The sequence below is a fragment of the Psittacula echo genome, assembly GCF_963264785.1.
Source record: "Psittacula echo genome assembly, chromosome: 2".
NCBI lineage: Eukaryota > Metazoa > Chordata > Aves > Psittaciformes > Psittacidae > Psittacula > Psittacula echo.
In genome coordinates this window covers 25,189,401-25,207,683 of record NC_137737.1, presented here as the reverse complement: position 1 = coordinate 25,207,683, position 18,283 = coordinate 25,189,401, and the positions used below count along the sequence as shown (strand labels likewise).

Here is an 18,283-nt window from a genome sequence, read left to right as displayed (position 1 = left end):
AAGACCACCTTTGTAAGTAACAATGCACATAACCTGGTAAATAATAAATCATCATTCTACTTCTTACTTCTTTACTTAAGGTTAAGCTGGAACCGTAAGATTTAGAGATGAGCCTGAAGCAACCTGAAAGGCAATCACATTTACTGCTCCTTTTCCTTTCTAAAGTAACTGTCATATCTGTCTTGGTCCTTGGTTGCTGCCACTTGAGGGTTTTCAACTCTCCAGATACCTGAAGACTTACACAAGGCAGTGGAAGCATGGCCATTCTGCCATATCCACAGATCAGTATCACATCCATGAGCATCCAGGAGCACAGCTACTCATACTACTCTTACAGTGGTATCATAATCTTTAAACACTTCTTAGGAAGACTCCATCAGATGGCAAATGACAGCTGGAACCTGTAGGTGGTCTTAGATCACACTGCCTGTGAAGTCAACTGGATACCTTGAAACTGAACTATCCAAATTTGAAGTTTGTTTATTTCTGACCTCAATCCTTAGAAAAGGTCAACAAATAAATGTGAAATGTGCTCAGGTCCTCAAAAGAAAAAATATCAGCATAGAGAAGAACATGCCAAGCATGCCAACAAGTTATTTTAGAAGTAGGTCTTCTTCCTCAGCATTATCAGGATCATTCCTTTGTAAAGTGACTACCATTGTCTGTTCAGCCAGTCTCCAAGCTGACACAAGACTGCAGTTCCTATACTTCAGTATATTTCCATTAGCCCATTGTCACAAAAAATAAATGCAGTAAATGAAGTGGATATTTAATATATATATGTATATAAATAGCAAATGAGCACATGTTCTTACATGATCACCCACCTGCAATACCTATTATTACAGTTGGAATTTGAATGTGCTTCAACACCCAAATTTCAAACCTAAATTATCATTATTGTAAGGGATCGCTGTGCTCAGAGCACACTCTGTTACCCTTCTACCTTTGTTCCCAACCTTTAGGTAAGCATCCACACTGAAAATCTCAGCTTAGAAATGCTTGCAGAAATAGAGAACAAGGCAAGTGTAAACTTTTAACAAGATCTAGTATATTATGCCAGAAATACTACAAAAGTCTGCTTTTCCCAAGGTGGTATTTTTAGAAAGATACACAAGCTGGGAGAATATACTATTTCACATAGTGTACTATTTCTCATCCATTAAATACCAATACAGGAGTTGCTTTTACTATTTCCACTGCCAAAAATACAGTCTGGTCTGGCACGTGTGCTTCTTACTTCTGTCCTCTAAGCTGTAGTTTGCAAAGATGCTGCTGACATTTTGAATTGGCACTGCCAGAGAAAGAGCACTGTCATCTTCTGAAACAGGAATTTCCTCCTTCCAGCAAGTTAAATAATGCTAATATTTAGTACTTTTTCATGAAGTAACTTTCCAAGTTTAATAAAGCAACTGTCAGCTGACAGAAGCTACAGTTTAGATTCTCCCCTAAAAACAATTACATTAAAAGATGCTTATTTTTCACTTTTTTTACAAAGATGATCAGATTAGTCATAAAAAAGCCAAGTGCTCGTGGCTACCCTTAGCAAGCAATTGTCTTAGGAAAAAGAATGTACAACTTCTAAGAACAAAAGCTCAAGTTTACATTTCATTATTCACATCTGAGCTTTGCATTTTGCTTTGCACAGGCAATAAAAACATATCCATCTGTTCAATTTTAGCTTCTACATTTTCTTTCAAAGGCATAAACATGCTCCCAATGCATTAATAAAATTTTGCAATGTTTGAGTTCAGACCAGCTCAGGAAATGATTTACAAGCTGTCAGCACAAGGGTTAGGATCACACTAGAAAGGGTTTTAAATGAAAAATTACTTTTAAAACCATGATTTTAATAAAAATGGGTTTGAGATTAAGGAAGGGTTGTATGTTTAAAAAGCATCATCCATACTTGCATGGCTGATCTATGTCACTTTATACCAATTCCTGCCTTTTAATCAGATTAGTTTGTTTAAAAAGACTTTCTTGCTTATCCTGAATTCGCTGTTTGTTCAGAGCTCAAAACATCCATTTCTTTGGAAGTCTCAACTCAGTGAACAAAATACACTGCAACAAAACCAAATTACCAAAGCACACAGAACATACACAGTTTTTTAGAAATGAAACTGGAGAGTTCAGTCTGCAGGATGCATGATGAATAATGATGCAGAAGGGAGGAACAAAACAAGACTATAAAGAAAACACACAAATTTAATCTCAGTTTCTTTCCAGGTCAAAACCAACAATTTATTTAAGTTCTTCTGCACTTTCAAAGATATTGGTATCTTGCCAGGCCTTTACAGTGGATTTTCAATGTCTGCTGACTAGCTGCCCGGTTTGATGGGCACACTCATCTCTAGCATCCTTTCACAAGACTTGTCTGGAGTAAGAATGACCTGGGACAGAACTCCTCTATCCAGCAAGAACTGAAGCTAGCCAGATAACATCAGGCTGAGCAGATTTCAAGGAAAAATAAAACTATAAAACATTCTGACTAATTTCATGGGTCTATACACAGGGATTTCTTTTCTGCTAAACTCCCACATCACCACATTACTGTTTTAAAGTAATGGCTGTGGAGACAAATTACAAGTTTCTCAATATTGAGAAATTTCTATAAATACAGTAAGTCTAAAGTATGCATGTTATACCGAAGCGTAGCACATTAGCCCAGTGCATAGACCCATGATCTCCTTCTCAGGACTTCAGGTATGACAGCTCAAGAAAAAAATTACCCAAAAACCAGTTTGCCAAAAATTATGCTATTATTATATCTATCAGTCTACTTCCTGCTAAGTAGAAATCAGAACTCCTTAGCTTAAAGACATTATCCATTGCTGTGGTAGCTTTGCAAGTGAATAGTGTCGTTTGCACATAATTTCAACAGAAGAAACAAAGCAATGCAAAATAATTACACACACAAAAAATATTTGGATAAGCCCCACTAAGCCAAATTATCTACTAAACCACTATATCTATCAGAAATGCTTCCATGATAGATATCAGATAGTGAACTACAGTCCTGTTAGCCAGGGTGCCAGGCAGCTAATGCCTTCGTTTCACAAATGGCCTGCAAATTCACATGAAAAAATAGCAAGAAGACTATGTTTAAGCTTTGCTTCCTGTCAGCATCAATTATGTTACCAAAAAAACCTCAGTAACTAACTGCCCAAAATAATTTTTTTCCCATACCGTTCATTTCTGTATGTGATTATCCACAAGAACTTTATGCAGTGTATGTCCACAAAATATAAACCATAAGAGTGCTTACGTTGTGTAAGTCAATGAAGAAGGGAATAGGTTTGTCACCGGACACAAAGGATTAATGCCAACTGTCGTGGTTTAAGCCCAGCCGTAAATCAGACCACGCAGTCCTCTGTCACTCCCCCCCTTCCCCAGCCCCACCCCTGCTCCGGAGGGATGGGGAGGAGAATCGAAAGAATGTAACTCCCACAGGTTGAGATAAGAACAGTCCAGTAACTAAGGTATAACACAAATCACTGCTGCTACCACCAATAATAATAATGATAAGGGAAATAACAAGTGAAGAGAATACAATCACTCATCACCCGCTGACTGATACCCAGCCCAACCCAAGCAGTGATCTAGCCCTTCCAGGTAACTGCCTCCAGTTCTACATGCTGGGCATGACATGCTGTGGTATGGAATACCTCTTTGGCTAGTTTGGGTCAGGTGCCCTGTCTCTGCTTCCTCGCGGCTTCCCCTCCTCCCTGGCAGAGCATGAGACTCACAAAGTCCTTGGTCAAAGTAAACATTCTGACCAGCAACTAAAAACATTGATGTTATCAGCGCTGTTCCCAGGCTGAAAGTCAAAAACACAGCACTGCACCAGCTACTAAGGAGAAAAATGACTGCTACTGCTGAAGCCAGGACACCAACTTTTTTTTCCCCTTTCTTTTTGCGAATATACTTGCAAAAAGAAAAAGGGAACTAAAATGGATTCAGAAATATATTAACTAATCAGATGAAATCAACACTGGTTTCATGACTCTGTGTGAGCTAAGCAAAAGATGTAGAAAGAGAACCTGGGAGATAAGACAAGCATCTAAAAGCCAAATCTTAGAACATGCTGCTCCCTAATTTCCCATCTGGTTCTTCCGGAAATGTTATGGAATAGTTTTATGTAATATATAAAGCACAATAAACTGAATTCTTTAAATGAAAATACCCTCTTTTCTAAAAGGATCACCATTCCCTTTGTATACAAACTGCAGCTTGTTAATCTTACCTTTAGAGCACCACAAAGCTCAACTGTATCTGCATCATCTACTACAGTTATTCGGAAGTTTGGAGTCTGTAAGAGTTCTTTGAAGAGAAGGCCATTTTCCAAGATTTTGCTGCCTGTTGAGAGAGAGAAAGAAATGCTAAGAAATGCATTATTTATTTGGGTATTATTTAGCATTTTATGTGCAAGCCAAAATATTTAAAAGCAGAGACAAGATTTTTCTACCTTCATCCTAAACAGAGTCTTGCTTTAAGTGACTAAGAATACGTCTACATTGCACTTCAAAGCTCTGCACTGAGTTACTCTGGACTACTTCATAATTCATTGTCTGCTCAGCAACAAATTCTAAAAACCAATTCCATTAATTATCTATACTCTTTTTTTTCATCAGTCCATTAAAAAAACCAGTTAATAATAAAACAAAGGTGAATTAAAAATACAGCAAATGCAATTCTAACCATTATTTCAAGGCCTGAATTCTAGAGAAAAACCTACTGATGAAGGCATGTCAAGACTGTTTTATTCATTAAGCATGCTACCACTGGCAAAAGTCTCTAAGCAATAAGAAGTAATTCAACCTTTCAAAAATAAGTTCACTGCAAAAGCTGTTAATGAAAGGTCATAAAGCTAAAAATGCACAAAACTGTAAAAATTAACACTGAAAAATTAACATGAGCTCTGTGCTATTATGTACGACTGTTACTATCTGTAAGCATATACACAAAACACACACATATGCCTATCTAGATACTGTGAAAGCCAAGACTAGGCACATCCTTGTGCTGCAAAGGTATGCATCGATATAAAACTACAACAATGTCTAGCTTTTGGGGAAACCGATTATTCTGAGAAATTAAAATAAGATATTGATACATTAAAAAAAACCCCAAACCAAAAAACAATCCAAACACCCTGCCCCTCTACTCTGCTCTTGTGAAACCTCACTTAAGAGTATTGTGTACAATTCTGGTGTTCTCAACATAAAAAGGACATGGAACTGTTGGAACAAGTCCAGAGGAGGGCCACGAGGATGATCAGGGGACTGGAGCACCTCCCGTATGAAGATAGGCTGAGAAAGTTGGGGCTGTTCAGCCTGGAGAAGAGAAGGCTGCGTGGAGACCTCATAGCAGCCTTCCAGTATCTGAAGGGGGCTTATAAGGATGCTGGGGAGGGACTCTTCATTAGGGACTGTAGTGACAGGACAAGGGGTAACGAGTTAAAACTTAAACAGGGGAAGTTTAGATTGGATATAAGGAGGAAGTTTTTTACTGAGAGGGTGGTGAGGCACTGGAATGGGTTGCCCAAGGAAGTTGTAAATGCTCCATCCCTGGTGGTGTTCAAGGCCAGGTTGGACAGAGCTTTGGGTGACATGGTTTAGTGTGAGGTGTCCCTGCCCACGGCAGAGGGGTTGGCACTAGATGATCTTAAGATCCTTTCCAACCCTAATTATTCTATGATCTGTGATCGTAACACCTGAGCTGGAGCACAGAACATACAATTATTTATTCATATAAAGTCATGCAGACCGAATAAAAATCTTAAGCACAGTAACAAAATAAAGCAGTTTGTTATGTGCAGGGTGATAAAAAACATGCTTAGTATTTTGCTTGCTAAGGTCACAACCCTAGTGAGACTAGGTAAAACTGCACCCCTCTCTCTCCTTCTATTCCTGGTATTGTTCTAGTACTTTTGGAAGTGTAAACATTTCAGGAAATTCAATATTAAAATAAGAAGAACTCAAACAGTTTCTGGTAACGGGCAGCTCATGTCGAAAACAGTAATATTTGAGCTATCTGCTGCGCAGCTGTGAGGACAGGAGTATATTTTAAACATTTTCATTACTTGGAACAGTACCTATTGTGGTTTCACAGAATTTCTCTGCTGCCACCTCATTGGCAATGTTAGCTCCCATCAACACACTGATGTCTATTCCCATCTTCTCTCGAATAATGTCAGAGATCAGTTTGAGTCCATCCGGGCCTTCATCTATACCCTGCAGCCAAGAGTAAATGGAATTACTAAGAAGTCATTCATTAGACACAGTAGAGAAGAAAGCACATCACAATTAGTCTTGTCCCTGGGTGAGAAGTACAAGGCCTAAGATAGAAACTAAAGATAACATACTTGCTACTGGTGAAACTTCTGCTGTTGTTGTGACCCCTTCAAGCTATCTTCATTAAGAATTGGGACTAAACTCTAGATAATGGTAATAGTTAAGACCTCATCTTAAGAGGTGCTGAATATTCGTCTTTGTTAGTTCAGAATCTCAGTTGTTTATTACCAGTGTATCTTTACTAAAACCAGTGAAGCATCACCAATCCATCAGTTGTGCATCAGGCCTGCACGTGGATTTGAAACTGCACAAGAACTCACAAAATGGCATCCCAATAACTTGTTTTGTGAAGAGGTATCTGAATTGAAATATCAGAGGGATTCCCTTGTATATAATGCCAACAACAGTTTACAAGTAGAAACCCAGTTTAATCATTTTGAATACTACTACAAATGGAACAGCCATTCACAAGACACATGGAAAGCTGAACAGCTGAGAATAACTTAACTTCTACGTATATTCTTAATCTGCATTTATAAGGCACAATCTGCAAAGCATTAAAGTAGGGGCAGAAACAGGACCCTGAACAGAAAAGGATCACCCCAAAGGTTAATGCTGCAATGAAGAGTCTGGTACCCTGAATTGCCTGCACCAAGAATTCCAAATGAGACCACCTTCTTCTCACAAAATCTTTTTCTCCTAGCTTGATAAATGCAGGCTCCTTTTGAGTTTTCAGAACCAGGCATGGCAGACAAGCTACTGAAATGGTCTGTCTTTTCCACACTATACCACCCTTTATACAGTGTTATTTTTTAATGCTGGGGAGTCAGTACTTTTGAGGATTGTTAATTTTAAATTATGACTGGAAGGCAAAAAGGCAGAGTGGTCCTCTTCTGCTTCCAGATACACATCCACAGACATTTGTATGTTGGCAGTAGTGGTGTTTCAGACAGGCAGTAATCTGCATTTCCCCAGATCAGAGTTGCTATTCCTTAAATAACATGGTGCAAACAAGAGATGCCAGTATAAAACCAGACAATTAGGCTAATCCTTGCATTTCTAAAGCTTGCGTTTCTGCCTTATTTTTCAATACGTATCACTTAATGCACACCTCTGCCTTCTCATCTGTAATGAGCCGTACAGAAAGGATGTGAAAGCAAGCACACATATACATGTTGTACTTTTCCCTCGAAGTGCCAAAAATGTCTCCAAAAAATAACTGTAAGGACCCTACTCCCAAGCAGGCAATTAATAAACAGAAAAGCATGCACACATTGAGAACAACTCCAAAAAATGTGAGTACGTACACAACAATTATTCACCCAAATGAAAGGAGATCAGAGAGATTTAGGTGCCAAATTCAGCTCCGCTATGAAACAGATGCAATTTCTGATAGACAGCTGCACCCATTTCTTGCAGAGTTAAATCCAATACTGAATGATAGATGACAGGAGAAAAAACAAACACCGAGCCCTTCCCCAAAAACAAGGCTCCAAGTTGGGAATTTCCACTAGGCAGCAATGATCCCCAGGCAATGCAAGTCCAAATCTGTGATCTTACTGCTTGCATCCTAATATGCCTGAGAGCAATCCCTGGGGCCCATGTATATGTAAATGAAAATGAAATTGATGTTGAGGCTGCCTGAAAAATGTTTTGAATGACCATCTAATCTGCTTCCTGTGCTCACTGATGTACCACACCACAAGCTGTATACAATTCCTCCCCACATACCTACTCAATGATTAGCTCATTTTTCTTAGACACCCGTGATCAGAACTTACGTAAAGCAACACAGCTGCAGAAGTTTCATTGGGAACACAGGTTAACTACCAGACAAATGTCTTAATTTCCTAAGGCTCTGTTTTATTATTGAGTATTAGGCTCTGCTTGAGGATTAGACTGTCAGGAAAAAAAAAAAAAAAAGACTAAAAAGACTGAGATGCCACAATACCAACTTGCCAAGCAATTTAAAAAGCACAGAAACAAGATCTCCCACTAATGACGTTTTTAAGAGCAGAACTGCACTTCAACTGACAAAGTTAATACAAGCCACTTTAACAGCATTAGTGTTGAGCATAATGAGACCACTAAAAATACGACTTTGATGAAAACAGTATGCATAAAGAACCTGCAAAAGTAAAGGAAAGAATGCATTTCTGCCTCTACTACCTAGTTTCACTGCTGTGTTAAATCTCTGCCCTTTCTTCTTAAATGACACCTTTAATGATGCACAGTTATGCCTTTTCATAAAGGCTAACATGTACTTTGTATTCACCTGCGAAAAAAAAATGCAGCAGTCTCACACCATTTCTCTCAAAAGACCACTTACTGATGGATGCAGTGTCACAATGTGCCAGTGGGAAGCTGCCTGGTAATCACCTCAGCTTTGCATGGCAGGTGCCACTATTTTACACACAGTAAACTAAGTATGGGCTTCCTGTTATGTTGGGGAGTTTTTGTTTGTTTGAGGTTTGGATTTTTTTTATTTTCCAACATAAGTACACTCCCCCCCTCCTTTTTTAAACATGGGCACTTATCAACACTGCACTGGTAATCAAAACCCTGAGCAGTAATCCCACAGGAATTCAGGCCCAGACTCTGATTTCAGATATGCTGACATAAATTCCCATTTGCCTCACTGATTTCATCAGTTATTTCTGTCACTGAGGGCACGAGAACATAAATCATGTTTAGCAAACTGAAGGAGAGAAAAGTTTACCTTGAGTCTGCAAAAGAAAGAAGCATAAATGGACAAGTTCAAACTTAAGGGCATCCAGGACAGTTGTATGGGTTTGATGCTATGCATTCAGCTTTTAATATCTCCTTGTTTTATCCTACAATATGAAAAGCTTTTTCTGCAAAATGCAGCAAGCGCACTCAGGAAGCATTACTTTTTCCTACAACTCAACAATATATCAGGTCAGCAGTGACAAACAATATGGATTTGATGGGCTTAGTTAACCAAACCAAAAGACAAGCTTGCCGTAAGTAGCAATAGGGGGTTTTGTTCTTTTTGAGCACAGCTCAATAGAATTTTTCAAACATGATTGTAAACAAGGGAATGCGTGCTCCAAAAATGGCCTACTCTCAAATAAGTACAAAGCAACAACAAAACAGAATTTTCCAGATCTTATGGGAATAGCTTGTTCTTTGCAGCTCATTCACATTTAAAAATTCTCCTGCCACCAAAACTACAAACACTCCAGTGAAACACTTCCTGCACCTCTGCCCCCTCCTATTTCCTATGCTCCAACTGTCTTTTTGGGCCACGCTGAACAGACTCTCTTGTTGCAACATAATATTTGACATGAGCAAAAGCACTGTCCTCTCAGTCACGTGAAATTCTCTCAGCAGTTCCTAAAACGATCAACTCTGTGTGTGGGATGTGCGTTAACAATTGAAGCATTATGCTTGTGCTCTGTTCTTCATCTAATGATGCATTTGGAAACAATAAATAGAAGATTGGAAAGCTTGGTCATGCAAAAAAAAATGCACTCCCTGTTTTTACAAGCCTTGTGAACAGCCTCATTCTCCTCCTCCTGCAAGCGCTAGCCAAAAATAAAGCACTGCAACCAATCCACTAATGACCAAGACAAATTCCAATCTTACATCTAGAAATGCTCAATGGAAACAACTGAGTGAATAATGTAAAGGAACTTTCCAGTTCAAAATATCAAGCCATCTTGGGTTAGAAGATTCCATTACATGGTCTCAGTTATTAATGCATAGTATTTATTATACCTTTATGAGAGTTATACCAAGCGCTTTCTTGGGTACTCGTCCTGTGATTTCATCGCAAACTTTATGAATGAACTGATGAGGAATGACAAAAACCAGCAAGTCTGCATCCTGTACAGCTTCATTAAGGTTTGGGACAGCAACCTGTGTAATTTTGGGAGAGAAAGGCCACATAACTTCTTGAAATTAACACCACACACAAGTGTCATCTGATAGGTAAAAGCACATTTTTGTCTCATACTGAATGCTACAAACTATTGTGCTTCATCACTGAAAACGAGCAGAAACATAAACTTCCCAGAAAATCAAAAGAAATCAAGCTGTCAAAGAAGCTATTTTATGTCTTGAAAGGAGCATCTTTACAGCCACCAACATGGTTAGTGCCACGAAAATTCAAAATGTTCCTTAACATTTAAACCAGTACTTTGAGTAAGAAAATATGAATAAGAAGCTGCCATCTCTTTGACATAATAATTTAGGTTTTTTTTTTTTAATAAAGTATTGCATGCAGAAAAGTATTTTTTTTACTTAGTTCTTATATACACAACTTTCTTCTCCAGGCTTCTTACACCTATTAGTTTATATTCTTTCTCTGCACTCACAGATTTTGTTTACCCTTTAAAAAGGTGACCTACTTTGAAGTCACTTGCCAGATTCCACTCCTCCTAACACTTGATGATCACTTTAAAATAACAGGTTTAAAATTCAGCAATAAGCTCTACAGACCGATAAAGAGATTAAACCTGAATGTGCAGGAAGTGGGCAGCAGAAACACCGCTTCTGGGAAATGGCATTTCAGCATTATTGTTAAAGAGAAATCTGCAGTGCACAGCAATTCACATTTTTCCTGCCCAAAATCTCTATAGGAAAAGGCTGTAGCAGCTGACAATTCAGTAACACCAAGAGTCACCAACTGCCCACTGACCATCATGTTACACCAACAAAGAACAGATGCAGAGACCCAGTGTCCTGCCCTGGCAATGCTACATCTAACACACTTATGTGACTGCACATAGCTGAAGCTCAACTAAGACCCAGATAAACTGCAAATGTTTTGCAGTCTGCTTGAGCGATACTCTAGTTCTCCTTCTGTAATACTTCCTAAGGATTTTAGAGTACTTTAAATCCTCTTCAATTATCACTGACCAGCCAGCACCTTTCCAGTGCTGAGGCAAATTTATTTTTTGTACTAAGGATAGATCAGAGCTTGTTATTGTGCTTCTTTTGCTTTCCTGTACAGAAGCTGAAGTAAATGAACGAAATGGTGATACTGGGAAAAAATAAGAAATAATAATAATAATACAGAGTACAGTACATTGGATTTGCCTACCTGCACAATTGCAGAATTTTACTTGTTCAAATCTTTGATCTCATCAGTAAAACAGCATACAGTCTCAAGTATTATAACCCCTAAAGGTGTTAGCAAAACAGCTTTTGACCTCCATTCACAGCAAAAGCAATATTCCCTCCACTCCATTAACTAGAATTTAGCTTCTGAGCCTTACCACATTATCTGGCAGCTTGTATCCAGGGAGATATTTTACATTTTCATGGTCATTATTTATGATCTCTGTCAGTTTTCTCCCATTAATATTCTCCTCGAAGACCCACATCTTCACTGTGGAAGCAAACTTCTGCAGTTTTTTTACATTATTGCCTACGATTTTGGCAACCGCAGAACCCCTGCAGGAAACAAAAATATTCTAATAAAGTTATGATTTTGCTCTAGAAAGAGATTGTCTTTAAAATAAACAGAAACTCACAGCATTTTGACCTAGTAAAACAAGTGGAAAAGTACACCAGTCATTCACATGTGCTGCTCCCTCTCAAGCCTACCTAGTGCAGGTTGGACTGAAGCATTTACTGAAAATGTCCTTATTTATTTTCCCTGCTTACTGGCTATCCAGTCAAGAGTTTGGGTTACTGTGTTTCCACAAATCAAATGGATTATATCTTCAAAGCAGTGGTAAAAGTGACATACTTAATTGAAAAGAAAAAAAAAAAAAGGGGGGGGTAATTTTTACCTTTAAGGAACTGGAAGCTTTCTTTGCTAAGGTGAGTGACTCAGCAGTTGCTGTGCAATACTGACATGCATTTAAAAGCCAAGAAGCATTTCTATCCTGCATAGCTTTATGGTTATGCTGCCAATCTCACAGAATGTAAGTGTTGCAACAGCATCCTCCCCAAGAACAGCACGCAGTAAAACCTGTAGGACAGGGATCAATTTCACTGCTCAAATTTCTAAACAATGATGAAATTAATCAGAATTACTGAAGTTACATACATGAAGAGCACCTAATGCAACCTCCCTTCCTAGCCTGAATGCTACATGAAAGAAAAAGATGCGATTTAGCAAACCTCTTATCCTAACTTCCTTTCCTGGGACAAAAAGGTGGCTTCATAATTACTGATAACCTACTAAGCAGACAAAAATAATTTAGAAAGATGCAATAAAAATACAGAGTCACCAATCTAAGTCTTATGTGTGTGTTTGTGGAAATGCATACTTTATCAGGAGGTAAGGACACTTGAACTTTTCCAATCTAGTGATACTTACACACTCCCCTAAATTTATTATGGATATTGCTTGTAATAAACTCGTAGCTGGCAACTAAACCAAATAGATTCATTCTGCTCCAGGAGCTTTTAATATGGCACAACTCATTGTGCTGTATTCAAAATGTGTGCTATCACAGGCCTAAGGTCACTTTCTAAGTCGTGGCAGAAAAGATTACAGTATCTTAAGCAGACCTTCAGTTAAACCAGAAAAACATATGTCTTAAGAGACTGAAATTTGTTTCTCTAACAGTGCTTCACACACTACAAATTCCCCTGGGTTCAGGAAGTGATACAGAAGCCACAATTGTCAATCATCTCTTATCAAGCTCTTATTCTAGATCTGCATGCACACAGAGTGGTTTCCGCTGCAATGATAGACAACTCACTAGCTCATCTCCAAATTTCAGATCCACACGAACAGTATGAATCACATTCAATACAACACAGGTATGTGTTCCTCAGAAAGCTGTTTGAGTTCCTTGAACAAAAAGCATGTTTACTACTGCATATTTATATACAAAGTCTGGATCCCGGCAAGTCACTGTCTTCAGTTTTGAACTTCACGTTCCATGTGCTTAGTGTTGATAGGTCTGATTCAGCAACTGTCCAACTAGGATTTTGAAACTGCTTGCCAGCATAAAGTTCGGCAGCATGTACTACTTGAATGGCACATTAATTCCATTACTATTTAACACTTGAATGCCTCAAGCTGTCTTTTTTTCAGCCTGTGAACATAGTATTAACAAAGCAATGATTTGCATTCAGTTCCTGAATTCAAGAAGATTCTCCTGACTGGCTGCTCTGGCTCTTCATGTTATGTTGCAACAACTGCTGTAGAACTGAATTAAGCAAGGTCAAACAACTGCCACAAGTGCAAGATAGCTCTGTGTAAGGTGAAATACCAGCTTCCCACACCTGTTAATCCAACAAGCGAGACTGTAGTCTCTTCTGTGCCACAAATACTCAGTGTGGACTTGGAAATAACATACTGGAATGTCTGGCCTATCTTGTATACTCTTGACACAAGGCAAAGGAACAGGAATTTTTATTTATTCCTAGCAGTAACAGGTGTAGTGTGAGCTAGGCTGCAAGACCTGGTGCCTGCAACAGCGCAGTTACACAAGAAAAAACATAGTGAAAGATTCCCTCATCAATCTTAACCCTGACATGCTCTGAAGGATAGTTAATGCTATTCATGTAATATAAGGTACCTGCATCCCAAACAGCAGCTCTTTTCCTATGCCCAAATACAATCACATACATTTATTTAACACCTCAGAAGAACTGTATCTGATGCTCGTTGAGCAAGACCACTCACTTTGCCTCCCACCCTTCACTGTTTCAGTGTATCTCCGTTGGTCTGCTTTCTCCTCATCACTTAAAAGTAAAGCCCAAAACCTAGGAATTCCTAAACTTGCCCTGATACCAGAATCAGTGGATGTTACAATATGAAAGTACAAACAATATCATTAGCTCTAGCTCTATACCACTCACCCCTGTAATATCTCCTAGTTAAGCCACAAGTTTTACCTCCCATTTTTCTACAGCAAGTTTCTAGCTGTATGAACTCCTGTGTCCCGGTAGCTTCCCTTGTCATTCCAAACTCTTTCTGTTCAAGTTGGGTAATCAGGGATAAATTCTGGCTGTGTACACTTTGCTCACTTGCCCTGGAAGAGTTATCAGAAAAGTGGGCTATAGTACATGTCTGAGGCAGCTTTTGCTGAATCTGGGCACTGCCCTAAACCCTGAGGCTCCAAGGCATATTCCCAAGGTGTGCTCTCTTCACATTCATGAAAGCTTATTTTATCCCCTATCTTAACAATCCCAATACAATCACTTTCCAGCAGCTGAGTAACCCTAAGTGGGCAAGGCCAGCAAATAGCATAGATCCTGCTCTTCCCTGCCTTGCAAGCAACCTGTCTTATCTCTGTCCCATGATCACAACCTTCCATCAGGTGCTGAGTGACCCCTGCTAACTCAACTTCATTGTTAAGGTGACCTTCCCTCTAGCAAACCTACCAAACCAGTCTGACTGGAAGGAGTTTATCATCCAAGGTGATTGGCTCAACCCTTCTAAATGGTTGAGATCCTGCCAAGCTCCTTTCATGGTTTTTTTTCATCCCAGATAGAGGTTAAAGTGCTGTGAGAAGGCAAAGATGTCCCTACAGCTACGGGCACTTGTGGGACAGAATCATCTCACACAGAACCCCACAGCCTCCAAACTGCTACAAGATGCCAAACCCCACCCAGTTCAACTACTTACATGCTTACAATTTAGCACTTGTCACACACTGGTAATTCGATCTTCAAAAATATATAACCCCAAATATCAGTGACCAGATGTATATGAATGCTTCAGTTTCTTTCCATTGATTCGGAGAAAACTCTAGGAACAAACTTGTCAACAGAGTTTCAAGTTGACAACCAGGTATTCTTTATTGCGGCGCCGGGAGACACGGGGGATAGCTCCTCCTAACGTGTGTCCCCGTATCGCTATACAGTCCATTCTTATATAGTCACTGGGCACACATACATATCCCTGAGGCTACATATGGATCACATCATTTTCCAGAAAGTTTCCCGCATGCATACAAAAATGTCATGGTGGTCTTTAAGGGTCGTTTACTTCTCCCAACAATCTTCATCACTTCTGGCGGCCTTTGAATCACCAACTTAATTAACATTACAGACATAGCAATCATCCTGTCCTACTTATCAGTTAGTTTAACTGCTCCCACCCTGGACATCTGCTAGTCTCAGATACTCCCCATCCCCAGGTCCTGTTTTCCTATTCTGCTTTTCTCATACTTTTTGTACTAAGGTCCTAAGGACCTAAAACTATGTCAGCTACCTTCAAGCACGGCAGTTATTTTCCATTACACAGCCATCAAACTTAACGTTACTTAGAACTGATTACATTGTGCTTTTGTGCCTCCTTGTCTCATCATTTACCTGTTTTTGAGAATTAAATGCTTCCATTTTAAGACCACAGGCCCCAGTTTGAAAAGGCACTTACATGCACACAGGTACACAACTCAAATTAAGTCCTGTTTAGTTCAGTGGTTGCATATATTATTGAATCACAGTGCTCTTCACAGTCAGGGTTTGGCATCTGTCATCCCTTGGACTTTGAGGAAGAAATCACCTACCTCTCCAATAATTACTGTTTTCAGAAACGTATTTCTGGGGGGAGGGAGAGCAGGAGATGAGAAAGCTGTCGCACATCAAATCATCTGCAATTTAGGGGGTTTTTTTTATTATTTTGGTTTCTGCTTTCCTGCCACACTGCTATCACATATGAAATAAGCTATAAGGTATTTGAATACATTCATCCCCCTAGGAAAGAAAAAAGCTGATGCCCCATAATGGCATTATCTCTTTCTCTCAGCATCACAGATACAGGCATTTTGCCACCCAAACATCCATCCCATTAGGCCTGAACTTTTCTTGAATCAGTTAAACTGATCCAATAAAGTGAAAAATAAGCACATGGTTATTGCTACCAGGTAATATCTACAAATCTTTCTGCTTCTGCAAGTGTGTTTCACAATGAATCAAATATAAATGCAGTCAAACTTCCTGTAAAACTTCTTTTCTAGATCTCGAGTATGAAAGTACGGAAACACTACTCCTAAAAACCAGATAGGGCTAATTGTGTAATTTCCTTCTCACACACACTGCAATGCACAGGATCTCCCCGTTTGTTTTACAAACTAGTGCAAAGCAAGCAAGAGATGTTGCGCTGAAACATCAGCCATTCCCTCAGCAAGCCCTCACAAAGAAAAACACAACCTGGCAGCTGCTGCTATTTTTAACTGCAAAACAGCACCAAAAGCCAACTGGATGGAGGGGGCAGGGAGTGAGCAACAAGTCCATGGTCACCCTGACAGAACACTAGTAAGTTTGGTTTAATAAAACGCAATACCTTGCTCTATACCAAACTCCCCCCAGTTTAGATTTAATGTCTTAAAAAACAACGTTATCAGAAATAACACATGCTTAGTGCTTGAAGTGACCAACCGTGAAGATACATTTACAGAATAGATTGCAGTTGCCTTATTCATTGTAAATAGGGATGCAGAGTAAAAATAGTGACGATGAATTGTATAAAAATTGAAGACAAATGATGGTTAATGTGCAAACTTTTGAGATTATTAGTAAACCTATCGCTTTCAGTGGACACAAGACTGAGTTTATTTAAGTGTAATTATAAATTAGTGATAGATGCGGCAGTAAAGCCACATCTTGAGCCTTCAGTGTGCCTCAGCACAATCAATTTGAAAAGGAAAACATACCTCAAATAACCTAGAGTTTTATAACCCTTCTTTGAGCTACCCTGGGAAACACTAACATGGAAAAACACTTCTGGAGCTAAGTGTACACGTTACAGAGCCCTACAGACAGTGCTTAGCTGCTGAAATGGTCATTAAAAACACATTCAGCAAGCATCTTTAATGTTTACATCACCTGACACTGCATAGGCCACACAACAAACACTAGGTTAGAAACAACCCAACGTAACTTCTTCACCGAGCAGACAAGTGCCTACAAGCACGCCAAAACAGGGCGCTCGATTCTGCCGCTTCTTCCTCCCTTTACTTCAGGGCAATTCCACTGCCTCTGAAGGATACCCAGGGCTGGAGAAGCCAACCCGTACGTCGCAGCCACAGACCCAGCCCCACTGGCAGATACTGGAGACACCACGTTTCATCACCAGCCCCGGGGCCACCGCCACTCCTGAGTAGAGCAGGGCCACGGCGCGAAACCCTCGAGCTACGAGCCGGGGCACGACAGCACGGGGCGGGAAGCGACAGCAAGGCCCGGACGGGCACAGCCTCGAGGAAGGGTGGGCTGGGGCCGCCGCTGAAGTATCAGCCCTCTTAGCACTCACCAGTTCCCCGAGCCCACGATGCAGACCTTGAGGGGCGCCGCCGAGAGCGCCATGGTAGCACCGCCCACGCCCCGCCAATGGCCGCGACGACAGGCTTCGGGAAGCGACCGCCTTCACGTTACCCCACCTCTACCGTCACAAATCACCCTCACCTCTCTCCGCCCCCGCGGCGTGCCGGGAAGTGTAGTTCCGCCCCGCCTAGCTCCCGCCCTCTTGCCGTGGGCCTGTGAAAAGATCGATGGCTGTGGCCATGACCCTCAAAACTGTTAGTCTTTCGGGAACTCTACCACATCCTTATTTGCACCGTTTTCAACTCAACTAATACCACACATTTCATTCAGGTATGTCATGACAAAACTCTTTTGTCCTCATCTAGTGCTGGAGCAGCACTGCATAGCTTCAGAGTAAGTCTGTGAAGCACTAAAGTGTGGAGGAACAAGCAGTTTAGGTAATAAAGCAGGGCAGGGCCGGGGGATCTTAATGAGAGAAATAGAAGTGTTTTCAAATACTCTTTCCTCTCAGCCTTTAGCCAAAATCGTGTTCTCTGTCCCCATGTTTCTCCAGGGGAAGATGTGGATTTGCTGTTGGTTTAGTGGTGGAAGGTGGTTTTGAGTCATCTGTGATTACCTTTTTCATCAAACGTGTTTTTAAAGGTTGGATCCTTGAGGTTCCTTCTAACCTAGTATTCTGTGGCTCTACTGACACTTTTGGCTCTATTAAATAATAGCCTAGAAGCACTCAAATACAGTGCTGTTGTCTCTGTACAAAGATTGTGACCTCCTCTTTCCAGAGGAATATA

General features: G+C 40.1%; 1 protein-coding gene across 1 annotated transcript in view; it reads right to left on the bottom strand.

Annotated features, from left to right (window-relative positions):
• The window catches only part of GPD1L (glycerol-3-phosphate dehydrogenase 1 like), a 33,575-nt gene extending 16,013 nt beyond the window's left edge, over positions 1–17,562 (bottom strand). Inside the window, exons 1-5 of the mRNA XM_080639418.1 lie at positions 17,485–17,562; positions 11,540–11,717; positions 10,038–10,178; positions 6,098–6,236; positions 4,247–4,359 (exon numbers count right to left, since the gene is read on the bottom strand). Of these exons, the coding sequence (XP_080495544.1) occupies positions 4,247–4,359; positions 6,098–6,236; positions 10,038–10,178; positions 11,540–11,717; positions 17,485–17,537 (624 nt within the window). The 5' untranslated portion in view covers positions 17,538–17,562. The remainder of the gene's footprint in view (positions 1–4,246; positions 4,360–6,097; positions 6,237–10,037; positions 10,179–11,539; positions 11,718–17,484) is intronic.
• Positions 17,563–18,283: the final 721 nt, after the last annotated feature.